Source organism: Alosa pseudoharengus, unplaced genomic scaffold (assembly GCF_046254945.1).
Source record: "Alosa pseudoharengus isolate Yale_2024_CS ecotype anadromous, Long Island Sound unplaced genomic scaffold, YU_APseudo_1.1 YU_APseudo_1.1_scf_22, whole genome shotgun sequence".
In the NCBI taxonomy this organism is placed as follows: Eukaryota; Metazoa; Chordata; class Actinopteri; order Clupeiformes; family Clupeidae; genus Alosa; species Alosa pseudoharengus.
The window spans coordinates 15,760,782-15,777,709 of NW_027468680.1; the positions used below are offsets into that span (position 1 = coordinate 15,760,782).

Sequence of the window (16,928 nt, forward strand, 5' to 3'; positions counted from 1 at the left end):
CACAGTCCACAAGCGACTCACGTTTTCTACATGATGGCTGGTAAGTTTGAATCGTTCTTCCATCCATGCGTTGTCACGGCCGCAAAGCTCCGTCGTCTCAAACACTCAGATATCCTCAGCGGTAAACAGCCGCCTGACTTTTCACCACCTTAACCTCTGAGTGATCCCCGCCACAGTCCTTATATCTGTTATTCATTAACGGGTCATATGAGCATAAAACAACAGTGTTTTCACTAAATTCATTCGTTATGAAGACTTAGATAAAGACAATGTCAGTGAGAAAGCTCCTCTGTCACCCTTTTGTGTGTCCCTGTCTAATCATACTATCTCTGAAGGTCAAGGACATGTTATGCTAATGGAGAGGTGGTGCTCTCGTCTATCCGTCCTTGCCTAATCATACTATTCTTTCACACAAACTTACGACACAGACCACTTGGAGGTGCAAACAATATCAGAGTTTTGGTTGATTTGACCATCAGTTAACTTCGAAACAGGCGCTTCACTTTGGATAGACAATAGCAATATATCATAAGAGTGATTAACATCAAAAAAATCTAGACTGGAGTAACTCAACATTTGGCACCTCCAATATGTTTAGTGTTCTAGTTATGATAGCCAAGGAGCCAGAAGTGAACACACATGGATGGCTATGAAAACGGTGCTTTCATTATACAAATAAACATGATAAAATATTTGTATTACTCTTGAGCCAGCTCCTTTCTATGTGACTTCAATGGCGATGCAGCATTTGTTTGCCCCTCCAACAGCATGGCATACCTGGTTACCACCTGGTTACCCAAAAACGCTCACAAATGCCCGTGTTTGTGTGAAAGAATGTCTGGCGGTCAAGGACAATATGGGCTAGTGGGGTTATATGCTAATGGGGAGGTGGTCAAAATGCACAATACTGGTTCCATGCTGAATAGTCCTACCCCATAAAACAAATTGGCCTTATTTCATCGCTTCATTGTAATAACATGCAAATGTGTTGAACAAGCTGTCATAACTACTGCACTTGTCTTAGTCTAGCATATATAAATATATGTGACCTGACAGGCAGTAACATCAGGATGTATAGAAAATAGTGCTGCCTTGCGCATTGATCGATCATTAGAAAATACTTACAGAGTAAACTGTCATATTGACAAAAGACAGAAACAGTGACAGAAACAATGGCATCATGGCTTGTAATTTTGATTGCACTGACCGTTTCATTGACATAATGTATAGCTTTTGAGGCATAAACTAAGCATTTTGAGCAAGATACGCGCTGTTGCAGGTTATCCACTATGCGGTGCAGCTTGCACTAATTGTTTTATATATGCACTGTTGTGCAAATGTTAATTATGATTCGGGAAATGCACCAAAGCGACTGAGAAAAAATCATGAGAAAAGGTTTTATCTCACCATCTTGATTTTTTACACTGCAAGAATATTATTTGTGATTATAACATATCAACTCTCAGTCATCTTTCTCTTTATACTGCGGAGATTATAAGCACCTCAGATTACTGCTGCATAATTTCTTCAGCCATTGCAATTCAGACACAGATCTTATTCTGTGACTCATATTAGAACCAACAACTTACTTGTTGCAGTTGGAAAACAAATAATGATTTCATTTATTTACATTCAATGACCTTGCTTGTCTATTCAAGTTATTAAATCAACATACCCCTGCTTAGCTTCTGTCCTTGACAATATTACTGTAACACCCAAGCACTTAATCATCAAGCTCCCAACCAATCAATTTCCACTACACATGACGCCATATTTCACTCCAGCCTCCTACTGTTTATGATATCTGCTAAATGATCTGCCTATGGACTCTGATAACAGCAGTCGGCACTTGAAAAGCTTTGTCTTCATTCCGCCATGATAAAAAAAGGGGCCATGCTACATTACATCACAAAGAAGTGAGATCTAGATTATTATCCAGAAGATAAAAATTGAAAAGATCATATCTGTTACATAATGTGTTTGTTAAACTCCTAAACTCCTTCTCTTGCAGAGATCTTGTCCCTATTTAATCCACATCTGGCCACCGTGCTTCCAGATGTGTCTACCTTCAAAAACAGGTAACAACACACACCATCGATCCAAAAATGTATATGGTTTGCCATCATAGCACCTTTTGTATACACTGTGTGTGTGTGTGTGTGTGTGTGTGTGTGTGTGTGTGTGTTTGTGTGTGTGTGCATGCAGGGATCCGCTTGAGCAAGCAGAGGATTTGGCTTTGTACCTCAGCAGTCATGAGGTAATGTCCACATGACCACATTCCACATCAGTCCACATTTGTCATGGCCACAGTGCTTTATATCTCCAGTACATGCTCTCCTCTGTTGGTGCTGGTCTACGCATGCTTGTGCTTATACCTGTCTCTGCATCTGCCTCTGTGCTGTGCAGGTTGTGGAAGGAGAGCAGGTGTGGAGGCTCCTGCTTGTGTTCGTCAGTGTGGATGAGCTCCAAGTCTGCCCAGGCCAGGTCAGACAGCCGATCACAGATCTCTCCAACCAATCATTCAAATGAATCTGTGTTTCGGAGCGGATCAAACTCATTTTGTGCTCTCCTTTCTACCCTACCCTGTCCTTCTCTCTCTCTCTCTCCATCTCAAAACATCAGGAGGATGGAGCTGTGTCCTCAGCCACAAAGAAGGTGGAGGTGATGCTGAGCACCTTGCAGAGTCGGGTAAAGGCAGCGCACACTACACATGTAACACATACAGTCGGCCACAGATTAACTAGCTAGTAGCTACTACTCATGCACTGAAAGATGAAAGATCAACAGTAGAGAATAATGCTGCATACTTTTTTTAGTGAAAATGTGAAGAGGAAAAAAAAACAGAAAACAGAATTTTATTTGTATTTGTATTTATCATGTATTGTGCATACCTTGATGTATCAGTGTCTGTACCAACAGCTGCATCACACCCTGGTCCGTATTGTATTGTGGAGCGAAAACAGTGAAGTCATCTAGTAAGTTAATTAGCTTCTGAGCTTGTCTCTGCAAAAAAAGGTGTGTGTGTGTGTGTGAGTGTGTGTGTGTGTGTGTGTGTGTGAGTGTATGTCTATGTCTGTGGCTTTGTGTGTTTATGAGGTTAGGGTATTCGTCTCATGGTATGTGTTCTCTCCCTCAGCACCTGTGAAGATGTTAGCAGCTCAAACAGAGGCACACTGGAGAAAGCAATACTAACTGGTGCTCTGCAGGTAAAGGATCAATTATACATTTGTGTAAATGTACATTACTAATATTTATATGTTTAAAAGCATTACCCTGTTAGTTCTGATTGTCTGTGCTATGTCTATAGCTTATGTGTATAATTTTCAGAGTGAAATTTTAAGGCATGTATTAAATTGTATGGGTGTTCCTGCATGTGTGTGTGTGTGTGTGTGTGTCTGTGACATGTCCAGGAGTCTTTGTCAGATTTATTAGCAGCTCGTCAGTGGTTTGGTAAGAGAGACGACTTCAGTGCTGTGCTGGTCTCCAGTCCCCTCACCACTGACCAGACGACTGACCAGCACACCCTGCGACTTTGGGCTGAGATGGTGAGTGGTTTATCAGTGCATAGAGTGTGGATTGTAACCAGTGCCGCTGCGGGCCATTTTGGTTCCCTAAGCAAGTTGCTTTGTGGTGCCCCCCCCCCCCCCCCCCCCCCCCCCAAAAAAAAAAGACAAGTTTTTTAGTTGATTGTGATGAATCTAGAAGTTGATGTTTGACTTCTAAATGGTACATTGGCACTTTTACGTCTTTACGTTCTCATAATGCCATTTTGCCAGCTCTTGTATACAAGCCATATTTGTTTGAGCAACATAGCACAATATTAACAATAATATAGACGATATTAAGTTGTTATAAGCAGCCTTCATTGCATTGGAAATGAAAGTATGTAATGACATGTTGCTTCACATTTCTGATGGAATGCGTTTCAGTCGGCTCGGATTATCACATGCTTCATATATACTTGGAAAACAAATTATTGACGACTCACCAATTCCATTCTACAAAGGCAAAGTAGTAGAATAGTCTTTATATTCCTTTCCTTGTTCCAAATCACATTGATTGTATCCTAAAATGGTCAGTAGTGAGAACCGAATAACCTTGCAAGTCACAATCTACTGTAGCCTCTCTTTGTTGCCTTCATGACTTTGCGTGTGCAAGATGCGTTCCCAATTAAGTTGAGTATTATGCAGTAAAAAAGCTGTAGATATGTATGGTATTGGAAGGACACCTAGCTACCCAGGGTGAATGAACTCAGCGGATCATCTTTATTGTGCCAGATTAATTTTACAGGTAGATAATCTTAGATTGAGGACGATTACACCCAGCTTGATTGGGTGTGGTTTGATGGCTGCTTTCCTGTCATTGTCTGAAGTGGTTGAAATTTCACTGATACACCTGAACCATAGACGTCCAGAGATGACAAAGATGCATCAGAGATAATTCTAGAACTTAATAACAGACATGGCGATATCGATATCCTTACTGATGACTGTGGCCTCAAAGGGTCATGGAGAGGGAAAATACAATGAGTGAATTGAGAAAAGGTTCCTGTGATAATCAATCACCTTTGTGCTTCGTACAGCTGCAGCCAATGAAGGATCAGCCTGGAGTGTCTGGTGACAACCTCACAAGGATCGTCTGTCCCACTGAGGTGAATAAACCTTTGACCAGCTGACCCTTCACCTCATTGTTTTATCAAGATCTTGCTACAGATTTGGTGGTGGGAAAGTGTGGAATCACATTGGGCATGGCACCATGCATATTTTTAACAAACATATTTAAATAAACATATTTAAATTGTTGTTTGTTTATTTTTCTTTTCTCGTTAGGAGATGCCGTACCTACGCACCCAAGAAAACTCCCCATCAGGCTCCCGAATGAGCACAGACTCACAATCAGCACCTCGACTGGATCCTGTGAGTTTCTCCCTCACTCTCTCATTTTCTTTGTCCATATGTATTTCTTCATCATTTTTTCCCCCGTTCACAGCAAAATACCACGAAACATCTCACAACATGGTTGACTTTGTGATATGTCTGGCTTATATGTGTGTGTGTTTTACAGGAAACTGGTAGTGAACTCCCCTGTGTAGACCGGACCCCCTCCCCTTCAACCCCCACCTCAGGTAAGCGGCCAGTTGCTAGTGGACTCAGGACATCTCCTCTGTTGATTGATTCATGTTGACATGATCATGTTGACATTCTTTTGACATGATTCATGAGCTCACCATCACTACTCTCTGTCTTTCAACAGTTCATGCACTGCGCCCAGGCGATATTAAAGTGGTTGCAGCCTTGGGTGACTCCTTGACAGTAAGTGAAAATCTGTGTGTGTGCGTGTGCATGTGCGTGTGTGCTTGCGTGTGTACGTGTGTGTGCAAATTGGCTCTCAGCAAAGTATGATCTCTAAAACATTTTGATGTCATTTCCTCCTCTGTGCCCCATAGGCAGCCAATGGTGCAGGATCTGCTCCCGGCAATCTCTTAGATGTCATGACTGAGTACAGGGGCCTGTCATGGTGGTGGGTAGGCTCATGGATCTCTCTGCCAAATGTTATGCTAAGCTCAAAAACAGGCCGAAAAGTACTTAGCTCCCATTTGATTGCATTTGTTCTCCATCTCCTCTTTCAGCATTGGGGGCAATGAAAACCTCACCAATGTTACCACTCTTCCCAGTACGTCATCACTTCATACATCAGTCTCTACACCATTTGTTATACTTACACACACACACACACAGAGAGAGAGAGAGAGAGAGAGAGAGAGAAAGAGAGAGATTAGTGCACCATAAACTCAAATCAGAGTCTCAATAAAATGTGATTGTTTCGTTATCATGATGGTAAAGTCCAGATTATACACACTCATTGGACATAATTTGGACATTTTGGAAGTGATATCTCATAATCTATGGGGGTACCACCACAAATCAGAATACATTACAGTTCCTCATACATCCCCATTAAGACTATGTGAGATCAAACATAAGCTATTATGTGCCAGATCTGTGTGCATTGGGAATGCAATGGATATATATTGATCTCACTGCTAAGGTTCTGCTAAGGTTCTGTTCTCCTTTGTGTGTGCGTTTGCGTATCTGTGTGCAGACATCTTGCGTGAATTCAATCCGTCACTGGTGGGCTTCGCACTGGGGACAGGGAGTGAAAACTCCCCCACGGCTTTTCTCAACCAGGCTGTACCTGGAGCCAATGCCCAGTAAGTCTGTCTATTCTACTCTCTCTCTCTCTCTCTCTCTCTCTCTCTCTCTCTCTCTCTCTCTCTCTCTCTCTATCGCTCTCTCTCTCTCTCCCACCTTTCTCATTAAAGTCAGTTAACGAACCTATCTGTGCTTGAGTGACATTGAAATGAATCTGGAGTTTTAATTACAGTAATTGATTTTCCGTTCCAGTGATATGCCAACGCAGGCACGTGTACTCATTCAGAGGATGAAGAATGACTCAGTAAGCAGCCCATACATCTGCTCACCCGCACTCTCTCACTCACAAAGTTTGGTATCTAACCTGTTCATGAAATCTGCTTGAGCCCAAACATTGTCTTTGTCTGTGCTAGAGAATCGATTTCCAGAATGACTGGAAGATGATTACCATGTTCATCGGAGGCAATGACCTGTGTGACCACTGCTCTGACAGCGTAAGTGCACTTTATAAGACATTTTATTTACATTTAAATTTGAATTTATTCATTTTGCAGGCGCTTTTATCCAAAATGAGGATTAGCATTCAAGCTACATAGGAGACCTTTAGTCACTTAGGTATTTTGTCTACTGAGAGGCGCCTCTGACTGGAGACTCTAAACAATGAACCCAATAGGATACATCATCACTCATTAGATGCACCAAACCCTCCCATACTCAGACTAAACAGGAATACTTTTATGTACAACACTACAGCTGTACTTCTCAACTGCGAACATTGTGAGTCGTGTTAAAGAGGCTCTGGACATCCTTCAGGCAGAGGTGAGAACTTGACGTAAAAAACACACCAAACGTCACTGAAAACAATCAGTTTTTTCTTAAAAGTTGTGTCCCTTTAATAAAATGTCAATATACAGTCTATATGAACTTATATGATTGTGTGCATTTGTATAGATCCTTGTGTTGGCATGACGCCTCTGTATATATGTTGCCTATATGCCATCTGTATCATTTAGGTGCCCCGAGTTTTTGTAAATCTTGTTGAGGTGATGAATATTGTGCCTTTGAGACAACTGCACCTGGACAAAAGTGTCAACTGCCCCACATTTCTGGTCAAGTGAGTACTTGTCCTTTACTTCTTGACCTGTATGTGTTTCTTTGCTCATTCTATATGTTCTCTTCTTTCTTCTGTCTTTCTTTCCAACTGTCCTCAGTTTTCTCCTCCTCTCTACTCTTCTCTTGAAATGTGGCTGCAGAGATGCTCTTGTGAAGTGGTTCACTAGGCTGTAATGTCTCTACTGTGTTGTGTTCGGTCAGTAGGGTCACTGGTGTGTGTTACAGTCATTTCCTGTGTATTAGCCACATTGTGTATAAGCCGCAGGACAGTGTTTTATACAAGTTAAAAAAACACCATATTAACTGCCCCTGTGTATTAACCTCATAGCTAAAGAAATTAAGCAAAGTCAATATATAAACCACGGCTAATAGTAGAGAAATTATGGTATGTTGCGTTTGGTTTCAGTAGTAATAGTTCTGATGTTGGTCTGTAGCATTCTTTGCCGGTGTGTGTTGAAGCCCAAAGAGGGGACTCAGGAGCTCCAGACACTTGTGGATACCAACAGAGACTATCAGGTAATGAGGGAAAAAACAGATTTCTCCATATTTACACATATTCAGAAATCATGCAGTTTTACTGTGCATTTCTCTACTGCACATACAGGCTAATAACATACTGTAACAACACTGACTTGCTTCAGGTCTGCACAGCCAAAATGTCTCAACATTTGTTGTGTGTGAGTGTGTGTGTGTGTGTGTGTGTGTGTGTGTGTGTGTGTGTGTATATATGTGTGTATGTGTGTGTGTTTATGTCTTAGCGTGGTATGAGGTATCTGGTGGACTCGGGTCGTTATGACAAACACGACAACTTCACAGTGGTATTGCAGCCCTTCTTCAGAGAGGTTGTGATCCCCCTGCTGGAGGTAAGGAGCATTGCATACCCACCTCATTGTTACATGTCGAATGGCCTTTGCTCTTCATTCTCCCTAATCTCCCCCTCTGTTGTTCTCTTTGTCAGGATGGGCGGCCAGATCGGTCTTATTTCTCGCCTGACTGTTTTCACCTCAGTGAGAAGGCTCACGGGCTGATGGCTCGAGCTCTCTGGAACAACATGGTGACGATCTTCTCATCTAGCATCCCCCATCACCACATCAGCCTTCAAGATCATGAAGACAAATAATGTAGTAATCTCTCTCTCTCTCTCTCTCTCTCTCCTATGACTGTACCAGCTCGAACCAGTAGGCAACAAGACATCCACATACGATTTCTCTGCAGCCATATCTCTGCAGTGCCCATCGCAGGTAGGCTTTTAAAATGCTTAAAAAGATCCATAAGAGCTTTTAAAATGCTTAGAAAGATCCATAAGAGTGCTTAACATTCCTTAACCCTTTTTTTTTTTTTTTTTTAAACGCCAGAGCGCCCCCTTTCTGCGGACCTACAAGAACAGTGACTACACATACCCAGAACCTCCTACTAGTCCACCTCCGATCAATGTAAGGATCTCTCTCTTTGATGTCCTAGACTGGCAGCTATTAGTTACATGGTTAGACTTCCCTTTTTGTCATTAATCACATTACAAGTTTGTTTTCTGTGGCTGGGAGGTGTCACAGAGTGAAAATATGGTAGGATACAGGCTGAAGAAAAAGGCGACTTACCTCTAGGGCCACTTACCTGTTGCTACTTAGAGCACGTGGCCCACCTCTGTCGCTCCAATTTCCACCATTTATTGCTCGACATATCCCGGTTCATAGGGCATCTCCCTTCTCTGGTGTGGATTGCATCTAAATTTGTGTCAATTTGTCAGTCTTGGAGTCACCTGTCAGGAGTTTAGTGGAAGCCACTCAATCTGCCTTTTCTCTGGGCTTCACATGTTCACATGTGCACGGGCGCACATGTTCCTGTCATTTTTCTTCCTGTAGAACTGGGGCAGTGATTTCTCCTGTACAGATACAGCTCCCTCCCCCACCGTGCCCACGTCAGGTGAGTACAAATCTCCAAGCAAACTAGAGATTAGATGTAGATGTGAGGAACTAGAGTGATTAAAGAGTGAGACAGAATTTTCTAGAATTCTCTAGACAATAATTCCGTTGGCCTTAAATGGCTTTGGTTTGTTAGGGGCCTAATACTTCTCTCCTTTCAGTTCACAGACTACGACCTGGAGATATTAATGTGGTGGCCTCACTGGGAGACTCAATCACAGTGAGTATGCACATACTTTGTATTTGTGTGTGTGTATGTGTGCGTGTGTGTGTGTGTGTGTGTGTGTGTGTGTGTGTGTGTGTGTGTGTGAGCATGTTTGTCAAAGATCGTGTTATCTTATTTTTCATCTTACGTAAATGTCTCCCCCATTGTAGGCAGGCTTTGGAGCAAAAGCTAATGATATACTGCAGCTGCGAAATGAGGAGCGAGGAGTATCATGGTGGTGAGCTGTCGCAGTCCTAAATCATTCCCTCATTAGTGCACTACTTTACCTATATTAGTTTATCTATCCATCCATCCATCTATCTATCTATCTATATATTTATCCATCCATCCATCCATCCATCTATCTATCTATCCGTCTATCTATATATCCATCCATCCATCCATCCATCTATCTATCCGTCTATCTATTGATCTATCGATCTATCGATCTATTTATCTATTTATCCATCCATCCATCCATCAATCTATCTATCCGTCTATCTATATATCTATCCATCCATCCATCTGTCTGTCTATCAATCTTTGTTTTGTAATACTCATTACGCGACCACAGAAGCCCATGTATTGTTATACTACAATTTTTCTCAGTCGCTTTGGTGCTTTTCTCACATCACTATTAACATTTGCACAGCAGTTAGTGCATTTCTCAAAACAATTAGTGCAAACTGCAAAACCTAGTGAATAACCTGCAAAAGCACGTCACTTGTTCAAAATGGATAGTCCATTCCTCAAAAGCAAGTATTTATGTCAATGAAACTGCCAGTGTCATCAAAATTAGAAGTCTTGACACCATTGTTTATGAACAAGATAGTCAAATGGCTTTGTCATGTTTTCATTACGACAGTTTATGCTCTCAGTGTTTTCCCATGCAAAAAAAGGTCAGAACTTGGTGACACTACAGTACGTATCTGAAAATGCTCAAGACAGCACTATACAGTACTTGTACAGCCATTTGAAAACAACAGTAAAGTTACAAATTGCTGTAGTTAGGTGAGTAAGTAAGTACAATACACTGAATATGTACGTTTCACAGTTTTACTGTATATGCTCTTTGCGATTCTACAGCATTGTGACAGAATTTGATAACTAGTTCAACAATTTTGTATGTAATGACTCAAGCAATGAAATGAAGATTATTAGTTTTATTGGGAACGACTATTCAGCATCCATAAGTATAGTTCATTTTGACTGACATGACAAAGCAACTGATACATGTTCAAAAGCGTTTGCAATTTGTTCAGAGGAAGGAGAAATTGCTACTATGATGTACACAAATGACTAAATGTTGTGAAGGTTGAACTAATAGTTATGAGAATTTTCATTCTGATCTAAGAAAAGCACCAAAGCGACTGAGAAAAACTGGATGTTCTAAACATAGACTGACTTAGCAATACAGCACAGTATGTACATTAGTTCTCTGAGTAACAATCTAATCTAAGGGGTGTATGTGTCTGATGATACTGAAAAAGAGGTTGCTTGTCTTTGCAGTATTGGAGGAGATGAGACCTTGGAGACAGTCTCTACTTTACCAAGTGAGCGTGTTCTCCTGATTCTTTCCTACACATATTTTTTTCTTTTTTTCTAGTGTGTTTCTTTAGTCCACCTATTTACTCCATTCTTTTCTGTTGCTTTCATCTTTTCATCTGTTTTTTCCCTCTGTCTCTCTGTGTGATATTCCAGATATTCTAAAGAAGTTCAACCCTGATGTCTATGGTTTCTCCAAGGGGCAGGGTGGAAGGCCAAATGGTTTTAACGTGGCAGTTAGTGGGGCTAAAGCAGCGTAGGTTGCCACACATGCACACACACTCACACACACACACATCCACACACACCCACACACACACACACACACACACACACACACACACACACCCACGTCACAAACACAATGTCAATGTCTTCTGTCTTTTCCAGAGGGATCCCAGGACAAGTACAAGATCTGATTACATTATGGAAGAATGACAAGGTGAGTGAACTTTCAAAACGTGGCATTCTATTTCTACTTAAAAAACGATGGCATTACTGATAGCATACATTTTTTCTCAGTCGCTTTGGTGCTTTTCTCACATCACTATTTACATTTGCACAGCAGTTAGTGCATTTCTCAAAACAATTAGTGCAAACTGCAAAACCTAGTGGATAACCTGCAAAAGCGTCACTTGTTCAAAATGGATAGTCCATTCCAAGAGCCAAAAGCAAGTATTTATGTAAATGAAACTGCCAGAGTCATCAAAATGAGAAGTCTTGACACCATCGTTTATGAACAAGATACTCAAATGGCTTTGTCATGTTTTCATTACGACAGTTTATGCTCTCAGTGTTTTTCCATGCAAAAAATGGTCAGAACTCGGTGACACTACCTGAAAATGCTCAAGACAGCAATATACAGTACTTGTACAGCAATTTCAAAACTACAGTAAAGTTACAAATTGCTGTAGTTAGGGCAGTAAGTGAGTACAAGACACTGAATATGTATGTTTCACAGTTTTACTGTATATGCTCTTTGCAATTCTACAGCATTGTGACAGAATTTTATAACTAGTTCACCAATTTTGTATGTAAGGACTCAAGCAATGAAATGAAGACTATTCGTTTTATTGGGAACAACTATTCAGCATCCATAAGTATAGTTATAGTTTTGACTGACATGACAAAGCAACTGATACATGTTCAAAAGCATTTGCAATTTGTTCAGAGGAAGGAGAAATTGCTACTATGATGTGCACAAATGACTAATTGTTGTGAAGGAGTTTTGAGTTAGTTATGAGAATTTTCATTCTGATCTGAGAAAAGCACCAAAGCGACTGAGAAAAACTGTAATATACTAAGCTATAAATGTATATGGACAAGTGATATTTGACCCACACACACTCACTTATCCACAACACTCTGATTTCTATCTTCAGAACGTGAGCTGGGAGAATGACTGGAAACTTGTGACTCTGTTCATTGGAGGAAATGACCTGTGTCAGTACTGTCACGACAGGGTTAGTGAAGTATATGACAGCTATTGGTTGAAAGAATCCAGTTTGTTAATGGTGTTCAGTGACAATGATCTCTCTTTTTCTCTCTCTCTCAGGCCAGCCTCTCGACTTTGAACTACAGAAATTACTTGAGGGAAAGTTTGGACATTTTGTACAATGAGGTGAGGTGATCTTATGTCTCTTGATTTATATTTCTTATCCTGTTTAAACTATGTATGCTTAATTTCCAACATGACTGATATATATATATGTGTGTGTGTGTGTTTGTGTGTGTGTGTGTGTGTGTGTGTATGTGTGTGTGTGTTTCTGTATTCACTGTAGGTACCCAGAGTATTGGTAAATGTAGCAGAGATTCTGGAAATTGAAGACTTGCGTAAAATCAAGGGCAATGGTCTGGGTTGCACAGTTCTACAACCGTATGTTACCTTTGCCCTTTGACTATCTTAACTTCACTTAGTTTAATGATTTTAAGTGCATGTATGCAACCCTGTATACATTTGTAATGGTGTGTGTTTCAGAAACCTGTGCCCATGTTTCTTGATACCTGGAGAGAATTCTCCACAGTTATATGAAATGAAGAGGATCAACAGAGAATTGCAAGTGAGGGCATTGATCAGCTGACACTATTACATTACACTTCACTTATCTGGCGACTTAGAGTAAACTAACCACAGGAAGTACTGAAGCAATTTGGGGTTGAGTGCCCTGCTCAGAGACACAGAGGTGCCACCCCATGGGATGGATCTCACCAACATTCAGGGGTTCCGTTTAAAAACCCAGTTCCAGCCTGTATCAGCATGTTCATAAACACTTGCAGGAATGCATTCTCATCTGTGTGTGTGTGTGTGTGTGGTTCTACGTGAATACATGTGAATATGGTTTTATGTGTTTGTTTAGGTACTAACTGAGGCTTTGGTCAATGGGGGACGCTACGATGGAAGGGAGGACTTTGCTGTGGTCATCCAGCCTTTCTTCCAGAAAACTATCGTCCCTATGAACAATGTAAATGAAGTGTCCGTACACTGCCACACATATACACACACACACGGACACACACACACACACGCACACAAACACACACTCACACACACACACTCACATACACATACACCATACACACATAAAGTACACATGCAGTACAGACCAATAATCTGTTTGTTTTTTTCTGTTACAGGCTGGCCAACCAGATATCGATTTCTTCTCTGTGGACTGTTTTCACTTCAGTGAGAGGGGCCATGCAGGGATGGCCATAGCACTGTGGAACAACATGGTGAGAAAACCCCCACAGCACACTACATCCACTTTACACTGCAACACTGGGCACAACACACTTGTATTGCCATGCACTTAAATCTGCCATTTCTCTCACTCCTCACAGCTGGAACCAGTGGGCAGCAAGCAAATCTACAACAATTTCACACACGACCGCAGCAAGATCCAGTGTCCTACAAAGGTCTGTTTATGAGCTGCAAAAGACAACATGTATCTTGTCTTTCTTCTCTAAGAGAACCATATACAAATCATATGACAGCATCCCCTGTTTGTGTAGAATGTAATGATGGTTTTCTGCCTCTCCCTATACTAGGATCGTCCCTTCATCTTCACCCGTGTGAATAGCGCCTCTCTGGGGACCACCACTCCTCCTGTGACCACCACTTCCGCTCATGTTCCTGACACTCCGGCGCCCGTGGAATGCTCATACGCACTGCCTACATGGGCCACTGCACTGCTGACCTGTGTGGGCCTGCTGATTGGCTGGGCGGTAACTTCGCTGTTCTTTCACTGCCGTGAGCGCAGGAGTAGGAGGAAGACATTAGGCCATGTGGAGATGAAGACCTCAAAGTTCTGATGCAGAGAAATCATCATCATCATCACCATCATCATCATCAGAATCAGAATCACCTGACTCTGCAAGCACACAAACACACATGCTGTCATGTGCGCACACAGCTTCTCCACCTACACCACTCACAATCTTTCACATTCTCATTGTGTGTGTTTTTGATATTATTTAATTTGTTTGTTGTGAAGATTGGTGTTGTATTATACTTGGATGCTCTCACAATTCTAAATGTTTTACTGTGCTCTAACCATATCAGCTCTACTCTTTTAATATTATGTGTAAATACTTAATAGAATGTAATAAATGCAAGATACAGTGTACTATCTACTACTCTATCTGCTATTGATGTCTACTACAGTTATAGTAGAAGTTGATAGTAAATCATTAAATATTTTTAAATGGAAAAATATTTTTTAATAAAAAAAGATTGTCTAGTATTTTTGTGTCTTGTATGTCATTTTTCCTCATCAAGTACTTCCTAAAATGTTTCAAATGCTGGCCCCTTTTCTTAAAGACCCTGTTAACCAAATATACATATGTGTTCTGAGTTTTTCACACTACAAAAAAAGGTGTCATTAACCACCCCCAAATCAGAATGAATGAAAACATGAAGTATACTAAATTAGGTTTCAAAATTATATGAAAAAAAAAATACTAGTATCTGATCTCAAATGCAGATCTGCTTAGTGGTCTATCTCAATGAATTCAGTACCACATAGTTCAGTCTTTTCAGCTATTCTCAGGAACAGTTTTCTAACCGATACAAGGTGCTTCTAAACAAATCTCCAATTCTGTTTTACACAGCCTTTAGCACTGAGTGATCAGTGAACTCAGAGAACTTACAGTACATAATCCCAGTCCTTTTTGGCTGCGTCCCTCCTTCATCCTCATCACATGACTTTCAGTAAAACGATTTATGCAACAGGGCTACTTTATATTCAGTAGACACAAATTACTCATTTTGTGTTAAATAAGATTTCCATTCAATTCGTTGTTATCCCTGAGTGATCCCCCTACATCACTCCAAAAACATGTTATGGTATCCATCTATTTGTCCACATTTTATTCCTCTCATTCTTCCATGGCGTTTCTCACTAAGTTACTGCGCTGGTGGGGCCATGCTGGGGCCGTGGGCCATCTCACACAGGTGCCTGAGGTAGCCACTGAAGGCCGCATGCTGCTTCTCGCCGTAGACCCAGAGGGAGAGGAGCACCAGGAAGCAGGGCAGACCCAGGCCCGTGTGCAGGAAGCTGACCAGCCACACGATCAGCAGCAGCACCAACAGCCGCACCAGCAGGACGGCCATCAGGCACAGCCACCGACCCATCCGGCTCTCCCTCAGCCACCGCATGACCTGGCCCTGCCACTCATTAACCTCATCCTCCAAAAAAATGGGTCACTGTCAGCAATGGTTTTACTGAGTTGTATGTTTGAACATTTATATTACTACTGCTATTTTGTATCTGTTAACTGTTATCTGTTACCCTTGAATTTCCCCTTGGGGATCAATAAAGTATCTATCTATCTATCCATCTATCTATCTATCTATATCTATCTATCTATCTATCTATCTTAAACAAGGCAGTTCAGCCCCTATCCAGTTGAAGCAACATTTTTTTCCCATTGAAAAGACAGAACATGAAATCAACAGTTTGAAATAGAGAAACAGAACCTATAGTTCCTAAAGGGACCAAAAGACCTCTGGGGCTCTAATTCAAATTGCGGGCAAAGCGCAAAGGTTATCAACAAGCAAAGTTCCCGTGCATGAACTATAGTTGCCGTGTTAAATTAGCAAATTGATTTTACCTAGTTGTTAAATAAGCTGTAGCTTCTAGCACTTTGCCCATCAAACAAATTAGGGCCCCTGATGTGCATGTGAAACAAAAGAAACACATCGAAAGATACCACAGTTGAACTTCTACAGGATCTGCTACCTGCCACTGACTGCGCTGCTCCTCTCTTCTCCACCTACTCAAGCACCTCCTCCTTGGGGGAGACTTTGATCCGGATCTGGGAGAAGGCACTTCAAATACCTCCATGTCTCTGCCTGTTCTGCTACAATGTAGGCAGATTTGACATGATCAGGATGCACAGACACACACATTCATGGAATGATTTACCTAGTACTCTTCATTCTATAGCGACAGTTTTAGGATCTTCAAAAAACTTTCAAAAACTGTTTACCTTACCTATACCTTATTTATAACAAATTAAATATTAGCCTACTGGGTTGTGGTTTGTATATGTTAATGGTCATTGATTTTATTATGTCTATTATTAATATTAGTATATTTCTTTCTTTTTTTTTATTTAGGCTATATGACTTTACCTTAAACTGTTAATTTTAATATTGATTTAAAGTTTATTGATATTTTTGTAAATTTCTTTGGACATCGGCTAAGAACCATAAACATAAACAGAGACAGACAGTTAGAGGGACTCAAACGTGTAGATTGGGACTGTGAATTCTTAGTTGTATGCAAAAATACACAACAATGCAAGACTATGATGTCAGTCTCTCTCTCTCTCTCTCTCTCACACACACACACACACACACACACACACACAGAGGCATGTACAAGGAGGATGGATCTACTTTGTACAATCAAACATAACCAGCCATAACCAACATGACTTCTTGGGTAGATCATAATGTGAATGGTTTCAGTTAAAGGACAATTCCGGCGCAAA

General features: G+C 41.0%; 1 protein-coding gene across 1 annotated transcript; it reads left to right on the top strand.

Annotated features, from left to right (window-relative positions):
* The first annotated feature begins 33 nt into the window (after positions 1 to 33).
* plb1 (phospholipase B1) lies at positions 34 to 14,243 on the top strand. Its single transcript, XM_076300139.1, has 34 exons — positions 34 to 40; positions 2,012 to 2,078; positions 2,407 to 2,484; positions 3,137 to 3,206; positions 3,411 to 3,545; positions 4,830 to 4,916; positions 5,065 to 5,125; positions 5,254 to 5,312; positions 5,447 to 5,520; positions 5,630 to 5,673; positions 6,103 to 6,211; positions 6,405 to 6,456; positions 6,566 to 6,646; positions 6,906 to 6,971; positions 7,166 to 7,266; positions 7,700 to 7,781; positions 8,024 to 8,128; positions 8,224 to 8,319; positions 8,435 to 8,506; positions 8,621 to 8,698; positions 9,125 to 9,185; positions 9,346 to 9,404; positions 9,560 to 9,627; positions 10,899 to 10,942; positions 11,091 to 11,190; positions 11,325 to 11,376; positions 12,317 to 12,397; positions 12,490 to 12,555; positions 12,716 to 12,810; positions 12,913 to 12,994; positions 13,292 to 13,396; positions 13,569 to 13,664; positions 13,773 to 13,847; positions 13,980 to 14,243. Exons 1-34 carry the CDS (start codon positions 34 to 36, stop codon positions 14,241 to 14,243), a joined length of 2,772 nt encoding a protein of 923 aa, XP_076156254.1.
* Positions 14,244 to 16,928: the final 2,685 nt, after the last annotated feature.

Bases quoted from the DNA above. Each gene is read 5' to 3' on its own strand.
- plb1 (XM_076300139.1), top strand. The intron at 8,507-8,620 runs GTAGGCTTTTAA...TTTAAACGCCAG, and splicing joins CTCTGCAGTGCCCATCGCAG to AGCGCCCCCTTTCTGCGGAC. The intron at 12,811-12,912 runs GTATGTTACCTT...TGTGTGTTTCAG, and splicing joins GGTTGCACAGTTCTACAACC to AAACCTGTGCCCATGTTTCT.